We start from the raw sequence: 10,322 nt of genomic DNA on the forward strand, positions 1-10,322 counted from the left end.
GATGGTGTTTGAGACCATTAAAATGCTTCTCATGTTGGTGAGCTTCGTGCTTGTGAGTCTCGTTTGTTTTTGCGAATAAGCACCTAGCATGGTCAACAACAATAGAGAAAAAGGCAACAAAGTTCATACTTGGAAGTAGGATATAGTTTTACTTGAGCCACACGATGGACGCCAAATGATTTTACCATAATTTTTAGTGTGGATCTGCGGATATGTTGCAAGATCCTAACGATGGCTTGAATTCTCTAAATTGTCAGAATTGAATCGCTTATTGTTAAGAAGGTGATCCACTTGCAAAAGACTCTCAAGTCACCAAGAAAGTTTAGACCTTTAGATATCATGCATATAAGTGATTATTAAGTGTTAATTTATTTGAGAATCTTAGTTATATTTACAGGATTAACATAAATCATGAACTTATGTTAACATTAAAATAATATTTATTTTCAATATATCATAACATAACATAGTTATTCATAATAACATAATGACTTCATAATAAAAAAAACACTTATGATACCAAAGTGTTAAAATTACATTAATATTATTTAAATAAATGTAAATTTAGAGTATTTCATAATAAAGTAAATTTAATAAACCTCATTGAATTGTGTTTTTCTTGTTGTATTTATCGGGCCATCAATAAATAAATAATTTCATTTTATAAATTATGTTATGTGATAAGACAAGTGATGGGAATTAAAGAGCTCCGAAAACACTAAAACATGTAAAGAGTTATAAAAAGCAGCGAAATAATGCAGCGTTGTGTCGCATTTTGAATTATAATTAGAACTGAGTTAAATTTTGCTAATACTATGGATTAAATTGGGGGATAACTTATTTCAGAAGATAAATAAAACAAAATATTTGATTAACAGAAGATAATAAGATAAGAATCGAATACGTGATACTTTATGGAGATTGATCAAATCATTAGAATGATTGAGAGATAATATTCATAATATTAATATTTAAGAATAAACTATACATAGCAAATATATATACAATGAATGTTGTATATTACTAGAAAAAATATACTTATAGATATGATGAAGTTAGAAAAATATAGTTTACCTTTTAAAAAATAATACGTTCTGAAAAATATTGTTTTATATTAAAAATATTATCCTTTTTTGACAAATTTCTCAAGATATATTATAAAAATTAATTTGTGACTATATTAAATAATTTAATGAGAATTACATAATATTGTTAATAAATATTTTACTTACTATAGTCAGCATTTAATTTTTGAATAAAACTAAATAGTCTATTTTAATTTAATAGGAACATTTGAATTTTCAATATAGAAATAAAACATTAATTATACTTTTTTTATTTAACTTCTAAAATAAAAAATGTGATACCGATTTAAGTAAAAACAGTTATAACTTTACCTAATTTTTAAAATTAAATAATTATATTTGTGTTTTAACTTTTTTTTCTTTTAGTCACGTGAAACTAATATTATTTGTAGTATTATCACTTTTTAACTCATAATAGGAATGAATATAATATTTTCTCTAAATAGATTGTAGTATAGAAATAAAGACATAAAAAAACTAGAATATATAATATACATAAAGTGTCATGGTGTTGTTAGGTGTTACATAATCTCACATATTTATAAATAATATTAATGTCAAAATAGGTTGAAACTTTGGAATTAACCTGACATACTAAGTGAGTTTCGACTAAGTTGGATTAAAAAAAATTAAAATTTTGATTTGAGCTTAATTTATTACGAATCTAATTCATTCAGATTGAATCATTGATTCATTAATCATTTAATTTTGTCTTTTATGCTGATTTTTGAATTATATTTAGAGTTTATGATAATTTTGAATTTTATTGTATTTTTTTAATTACTTTTATAGTTTAACATCATTTTTGGTTAAATTTTTTTTAGATTTAAATTAAAAAAATTATTATTTTTTAATTAAAAAAAACTTATAATTAAGTAAGTCAATAAATTTATTTAATTCATTAATGTATGAGATACTAAGTCAAGATTTTTTTTTTATTTACTAATAAAATAATCGAATTAAATTAATTAACTAATAATCAATTCGTGGTAAGTGGGATCTGAATGACCCATTTTAATAATGCTCATAAATGTATACCATGATTATTATGTTAAATTTTTTAACAAAATTTTTAACTAATAATCTTCATACGTCTCTATTTATGTTATATTACCTACGTCTACTTCATTAACATTTTTATTTGGTTTTGTGACAAAAATAAGTTTAAAAAAAATATTTCGTGGAAACTTTAATTTTATCTTTCCCTTCTCAAAACTATGACTCATTATATTGTTTCTATATATTTAATTAGTATTGTATTATTTTAAAATTAAGATTAATAATAATTTATAAATATATAATGAAATCCCTTCTAAAAGACAATATCACAGAATTCCTATGTAAAAAAAATAATACTTAAAGTCTGTTCTTTAGCTGTGTTCACATGAACATATTTTATTGTTCAAGAGTGTTTGAGAGCGACGAAGTAGAAAGGTTTGTGTGTTCATTTGAGAAGAAAAACAAGGAATGATGAAGACAGATCTGTTGGATGGAGAGCTTTTCAATCACCCGCGGAAGTGGAGAGATCCTGAGGTATTTTTAATAAAAAGTCAGATGTGCCGTGAAGTGTATTATATAATTTCATCTCTATATATGACTTAATATACATAATTGACTCATTTTTACACATAACCGATTCCAACTTGTTTGGCTAATTTTGTTGTTTTTGAGTTGCAGGATTGTAGACGAGGACAAAGAAGGAACTTCTGTATGGTAGATGAGGTTGATGGCATGAAAAACAAAGTGGTTGAAGATAAATGGGCGTCTTTGAAGTCGAAGAAAATGAAGAACATTGTTTGAAATGAAATTGACCAAGGATATTCGGTTCCAATCCAACAGTATTCGGTTCCAAAATGAGTGCGTGGACGAACGTCAGTGACGTAGGCTGAGTACAAGACGTTTCAGGACGAACGTAGTTGGCGTACGTTCCAGGACGAACGTAATTGGGGACGTTCTAGGACGAACGTAATTGGCGTACGGTTGGCTAAGCTTGGGGACGCTCCAGGACGAACGTTATTGGCGTACGCTAGGCGGGCTGGTTAAACTATATGGCGATCGCTTTTGAAACCGAACGTCTGATTCCTTGAACGTTCGTGTGGTACGTGTGGTCGAATGTTTGAGCGTCCTCGTAGCTGTGAGGCCGAACGTACACGAGGCCATGGCGGGACGTTTCAGGATGCACGTCCTTGCCGAACGCGAGACAAGTGGCACGCTCGTACAGATTTTGAATGGACGGCTGGCGTTTAAAGTTTGGGGAATAGGAATTGGGTTGGATGACGTGGAGGCAGAACCGTATGACACGTGGTGGCGCGAATGTTGCGGAAGACGTGGATAATGGGTCTGACAATGCGGCGTTTTTGGAGGCACCGAAAGGGCTTGTCTCTGAACTGGGAATTTAGGGTTTCTGTTCTTCGATTTTGGGGATTGCGGTTTGTGGAAATTGGGAAATTAGGGTTTCTGTTCTTCGATTTTGGGGATGAACCATGACCCTGTGATCAGAGCGTGAGTGACGGTAGTGGTGGTCTTCTTTACCAACTGCAGAAGATTGTTCCTGTTCTTACGAATTGGGGTTGGTTGAGGGAGAGCGTCATGGAGGAGAAGACTATCCCCCTCGCGCGCAACGAGAAGAAAAAAGGGGAGCCTGATTCCGGGGCCGGTGACGACCTTGACGAATGGCTGTGGCCCTGTTTTGGTGGCTCCAGCCCTGTAAGAAGTGGGCGTGATCTTTGGGCCGCGATTTGGGAATTTTAGGGCTTTCGGTTTGCGGTTTTTCATTCACTGGAATTGATTGGAATTGTGATTTCGATCTTGTTTTGTTTTTGCGAGTAGAGATTGTGAAGTTCTCGGATTGGGGTTGATGTTGATTGCGCGTTTTGGACTGCATGTGTAGGAAGATTGACGATGGTGATGTGCTGTGAAGATGCGTGATGAAGAACTCGCGTCTGAGGGTTCCATGGCTGCACGATTTGGAGTTCTGTTGGATTGAGAAAATGGTTGTTCCTAATCACAATTTGGGTGCAGATTGCCATGAAGAAGGCACGATTTCACGACGGCGTTGTTCGAAGATTGAACTAGGATATGCGAATCGAGTTTTTAGAGGTTGGGTTTGATCTTTGTGTCTTGAATTATTGCGTTTCAGTGGTTCAGGTACAGATTTGTGGCTTTGATCTTCGCAGAGGTGTTCACGGTGGCGTTAACGGCTCGCGGAGGAGATTCCTTGTGGCGATGCTGCAGTTTGATTCATTGAGGCCGAGGCTCCTCTTGTGGCTTCTTTGGGTTGGCACTCGGCCCCACGGTGGGCGCCAAAATGTTTCGGTGTACATTTACCTGCATGTCTTTACTGTTCCTGGCTGTCTGGGTTGCTTGTTGATCTTCAATTGTTGTTCTTCATACTCGCCAAAGGAGGGGGAGGTACCTGCAAAGATACTCCGACGCTCAAGTCAGAAGTGAATCATGGAGCTAAAGCTCAGAAGAGAGTAATTGGATACTGCTCTGAAATATTATTCAGGATCTCTAGAGCATAAAGAGAACGTACCTGGACTTGGGTACTGTCACTGTATTTATAAAGAATAAAAATAACCACCTTACCTAAAAGTGTGGTTAGTGGCTTTGACTGATATTTTAACTGTCTAAAATATCTAAGATATTTATGTTATTACATAAATATCCTTACTACGTAACACAATCCAACAGTATTCGGTTCCTAGAGGATTCACAAAGAATCTGTATTCGGTTCCTATAGGGTGGTATTCGGTCCCCCATCAAGCAGAACCACTTCCAACCACGTTCTATTCGGTTTCAAGCTCCGTATTCGGTATTCCGTTCCATGTTTGTCTGCCCTCACCTTGACACGTTGTATTCGGTTTCAGCGTGATGGTATTCGGTACCTTCGGCCTGATGTTTGAGGAAGGCGGAGTTACCTTGGTGGTGAGATTTCGAAGAGGAGGAGCACGCGAATTTCCGCACTTCTCCGGCGAATCCAAGTGCGTACGTTCTTCCTGAATGGGTTTAGGGCAAATGCAGCGGTGGGGTGGCTAGAGTACTTGAACTGGTGGGAGATATATCCCGAAAGAGAAATTTGTGAGGGTGTTCTGAAAAAATCTTTCCAAAAAGTTAACAGAATTTGTTTTCCGAAAGCTTACCGGAAAGTTTTTTTCAGATTTCTCTTTCCGGAGACGTTTCCAGAGGAACTTCCTGGTGGTGAGGAAATCAAATTGGGAGGACTGTTGGATAGGTCGTTGCTTGTCTTTTATGATGAACATATTGCTTGATATTAGTAAGTGCATTAGACAAGTATATTAATATTAATGAATTGTAGAATGGTGGTGAGCTCAAGGTTCTATCACGTGGTTGTAAAATGAAGAAGTTAGGAAGAGGGTTGATCATTTGGTTCATACAACTAAAGCCAAAATCCATACACAAAAATCATACTAGATAATTTAAAAAATCATATTAGATAAATACAACAAATAAAATCATACCACTTTGTAATAAATTATATTACAAACAAATATTAAATTTAAAAAAATTTATTCTACTAATTTATAATTATTTTACATTTTTAAATTTACTTTAATAATTAATTTTAATTGTTTACTCTATAAACATTTCTACAATTAAATATAACATTAACAATTATAATTTTATATTACTTTAATAACTAAGATATTTTAGTAATTTTTAATTTCTACCAATTAAATAAATTTTTTATCTGTCACATCAATTAAATTTTACATTAACTCTCACAAACTTTATTTTCAAATCCACTCTCAACCATTTCCAAATCCATTCAAATAAACAACAAAAAAATTTATCCTCAAATTCATCCACTCACTTTCCCCAAATTATCTACTCCAAGTGAACACACAATTAGTCATAAAAACTATAATTAGGTTATAACATAATAAAATACACAGAGTCTAATTTAAAGTTCTCATCCTTTGCTTTTCAGAGATCTACAACAAAAAAGTATCATATGTGGGATGCATGGAAGGAAGTGAGTATTCACTTTGTTATTTTTTCTTTCATTTGTACCAGTAGAAACATGTCTCTCTTTTTAATGTAAACAAAATAAACAGTGATTTAAAGGATATTGTAAAATAAACAGTGGTTTAAAGGTAGAATGGTAACATAATTACTTCAATGTATAAAATAATTAAATTTAAACTAATGATTATTTAAAAGATAAAAATAAAAATGCAATTATTTTATTTTAAAATAATGATTATTTAAAAGATACAAAAATATATACTAGAAAAACAATAATCCTCTCCCGATATAAGATAAGAATAAATAAGAATAAATACCCTGATCAATTAAATTTATTTTTTAACCTTGGTTTATCTCTTTATTGGTTTATAACATTTACTTTTAACTGCATAATTTCTTAAACACTTAATTTTTAGTTTATTTGTGTGAATGGTTGCAGGCTTTCCATAAAAACTTAACAGAAATTTAATATCAAGAACATCAAATTCGGTTGTTGTTAATGAACAATACCATACAGAAATTTATTACATTTTATTTGGTCATATCCAATCGTTCTGCCAGTGACTCGATTACTAAGTCGGGTAATTTTCATATTGTCTCTAAAGCTAATAATATCTTCCTAATATATATGAACTGTGATACAACAAATCAGGACAGAAGAATCCCACCACAGCAGAGTTTTTTAACTAAAACCACAATAAAATTATTCCAAATGCCCGAGGAGATTAGATGTATTTCTTTCAATGGATATCTCACTATGAGAGAAAAAAAGCAAATGATCTAACAACATTTTGCATCAAACACTAAGTTGTTATTAGAGTGCTAACCAGCCATCATCTGCTGTGACTTTTTCCTTTTTAATGGAAAACCAACCACACTGATTGATCTGTCATTCCCAATGAATCTCGTTCATATTATGTTACTTTCTCAAAACCACCAGCCATCTGCATATGCAGCCATCCAGCTTGTGATCCTTGAGCAAATCCCCTTGCCGGTTGTGATCCAAATATTATTCCTGAAAGGTCAAATGGCTGAGTGGCAACCTGTACCACCATAACAGCTGATCAAAATCTCAGTAAAAAAATAAACAATCCTAAATAAACAATACCGTGTTTAAATACATGTAATATGTCTAGATAACAACAATACTTTGACTAACTAACATATAGTCCCAAGAAAATCACACTCTGCCATACAGTGAAATCCATGCGGGTTTTAGTCCTCATTTAGTTCAACTTATTTTACATGGCTGGAACAAATCATATAGAATGTGTTTAGAAGAGTGACTCTGGGTGTGTAAATAGCACTCTTCTTGTTCTAATTGAGATTGTTTCTATGATTAAACACTCCAAAAATTTTAAAATGACTCCAAAAACTCATTTTGTATTTGGGCCAAGAGCTATATTTGCACAAACAGAAAACAAAAATTTCCACTGTAGAATTAATTTGATGCCAAAAGTAGTAAATTCATTAGTGATCACAATACTTGCATAGCAAAGTTAATTATTTGGAAAGCTCAATAAGCGCAAACACCAGTTGACTTTTTTTGGCACAATTCATTTTTGTAGTTTTTTGACAGTAATTCATTTTCATTTTGTAGTTAATACAGTAAAAAAAAATCTCTTAATCTTTCAAGTAACACATGTCAAAAGACCAAGATAAGTAACCGTGTACAAGAATGTCTATACTCTTTTGTGTGAGATAATAAATATTAATAATGAGAAGAGAAAATCTCAATGTTACAGTAGAACTCCTATGATATAACTCATCAGAAGCAGAACCAGATAAACATGAATCCCAATGAAATTAACAATTACTCGAAAAATATATATCTGACCACAGGATTCGCTTGAGCTGAGGATTCATTCATCACTAATGATACGTGTAGATTATTTTACAACCGATAGTGATAATTTACATTTATATAAAACCAATCGGATGGCAATCAACCAGGTCAAAGAATTACGGGTTGACAGAATTCACAAAAATGTTTCAACTAATTTTCTTAAGACTATGCTACTCTGGATTTTAGTCGCCAAAAAGGTTTGCAATGTCACAATAATTTACAATAACAGCCACCCTTCCTGAAATCAGACATTCAAAATCACAATTTCCTTATTTTCCGTTTTCCCACTACCATTCTCTTCTCATACACGCACCAAACTTCCAGAATGTTAGTTTGCATCCATGTAAACCAAATTATTTATGAAAGTCTCCAGCCTAAACAAACACTGGGCACTTGTCGGGTGTTTCACAAAGCCAAATAACATACCACCGCTTAACATTTTGCCTAACATTTTCTAAACAGAGTGAATGGTTTTGGCGTTAGATTAAAATATTAAGTCGGTAAACTTACTTCTTTTGAGGGAAAACATTCGATAGAAGGGCTAAGACTCAATCTCGAATTAACCGCCTCAAGCTTCATTGAAAGAAACTGCAAAATCATAGAATTATGCATAGAATTAATAAATCAAATCATCCAACATCATGTAAGCATATTAAATAATAGATAAATACGTTGAATCTATTCAAAGATCCATTTTGGGCTAAAACTATTTTAAGGAATTTAATTCTATATAGTGTGAAAATAAATTGCAGGAATATTATACAAAAAAATATTAAAGTTTCAAAGATTAAATTTAAATAAAAAAATTATAAACACAATTTTGACAGAAAAAAAGGGACGGGCGTTATAAAATAAAATCATTTTTCTAATATTTAATATTGAGTTTTGTTATTAAGTTTTAAAATAAAAACATACAGAAGAAAAAAGAGGGATGAAGATAACCACCTCAACCTGACGCTGCAGGGACTGGATGTAGTTAATAATCTCATCCAGGACAAGCGCTTTACCAATTACCTGAACCCAAAATAATTATACCAAAACATAACACAAAAACGCAAATAAAGTTAATAAAAAAAGAGAGATAATTAATTACCTTGCCACAGCCGGGGACTAAATCTTGAAGAATTTTCATCCTCTCACTTATCTTTTCCCTACGAGCCTGTTGTGAAGAGCACGGTTGTAAATGTTGTTGAAGATTTGAAGTGTGAAATTAAAAATAAATAAATAACATGAATTACTCTTTCGGCGAGACTGTGGCTATCGGTGGCCTGGCCTCTTCTTGCTCGCACGTGTATGTAGTCCTGCTTGGGTTTGGGAGTTTGAAGGGGTGAGTTGTTGTTGGCGGCGGCTACGGAAGTGGCGTCGGGTTGAGGAGGGCGCAACGCAGCGTTTTGGTGTGTCTCTGAGGGTGGTGATAGCTTAACGTGTTTGTTACTGTTGGGAGAGTGATTGTGAAGAAGAAGAGAAGAGGGTCTCTTGTTGGAAGAGGGGAATTGCGAGGGCCAAATCTCGGACAAGGAAGGGTTGGCCGAAGAGAATGTGGCGTCGTTGACGAGCGGAGGTTCCATTCAGATTCATTCAATTGAATTCTGTTAGAATCGGTTCAGGGAGTGAGTGAGAAAGAATAGTTGAAGGTGTTGAGGTTGGTGATTTTGTTTGTTTAAATAATGCTAGAATTGAGGTCTGAAAGGTTAGTTTCTGATCTTTTCTGGTTCGACCTGGAGTGGTCTCAGTCTCCAACTGGGAACAACAAGCACCAAAGGTGCATACTGCGCCCACTGCGCTTCTTATCCATTTCTTCTTAGTTTTTATCTCTTCCCTTCTTACCTTTTAAAAAGGATCATTTACGTGCCACCTTCTACCCCTCTCTTTTTAAGTCTCTCACCAACAAATTAAATACATATAACTAATCTTCTTCTTTTTTATTCTTAGGTTTGATTGGTTCTTTGTCCAAGTTTCGTTTGTCAGCCTTTTTAAAAGTTACAATTTTGTTTATATATGATTTAAAAGTGTCAAACGTAAAAAAATTTGTCTTAATCAAATCTATATGACATTAACTTTTTCTTCTCTCATCTGCTTTTTTTATAATACAATCTCTTTCCAACATAAAATGATTACTTTCCAAATAAAACAATTAAACCCTGTTTATTTCAACGAAAGAGAAACAATTAAATCTCTATATAAAAAAAATAATATTATGTTCCACTCCACTTTTTATCAATTCTAACTATTATTATTATTACGTGCACATATATACTTTTTTTTTAATAAAAAACAATGTTTTTTAATAATATAAAAAGACAAAAACAATATATGTATATTATTGTGTAAATATATCTAATCAAAATATATGGTTTTTGTTTGACACCCAGTTTCAAAAAAATATTAAATTAATAAAAATA

At 32.7% G+C, this 10,322-nt stretch overlaps 1 protein-coding gene across 1 annotated transcript; it reads right to left on the bottom strand.

Moving 5' to 3' along the window:
- Positions 1 to 6,564: 6,564 nt before the first annotated feature.
- Positions 6,565 to 9,715, bottom strand: LOC124834655 (basic helix-loop-helix (bHLH) DNA-binding superfamily protein). Its single transcript, XM_047309403.2, has 5 exons — positions 9,159 to 9,715; positions 9,014 to 9,079; positions 8,866 to 8,934; positions 8,431 to 8,508; positions 6,565 to 7,117 (listed from the first exon to the last, which is right to left on the bottom strand). The coding sequence occupies exons 1-5, from the start codon at positions 9,486 to 9,488 to the stop codon at positions 6,989 to 6,991; spliced, it is 672 nt and encodes a 223-aa protein (XP_047165359.1). The 5' UTR covers positions 9,489 to 9,715; the 3' UTR covers positions 6,565 to 6,988.
- Positions 9,716 to 10,322: the final 607 nt, after the last annotated feature.

This window comes from Vigna umbellata, chromosome 1, assembly GCF_029865625.1.
Source record: "Vigna umbellata cultivar VRB3 chromosome 1, Vumbellata_1.0, whole genome shotgun sequence".
NCBI lineage: Eukaryota > Viridiplantae > Streptophyta > Magnoliopsida > Fabales > Fabaceae > Vigna > Vigna umbellata.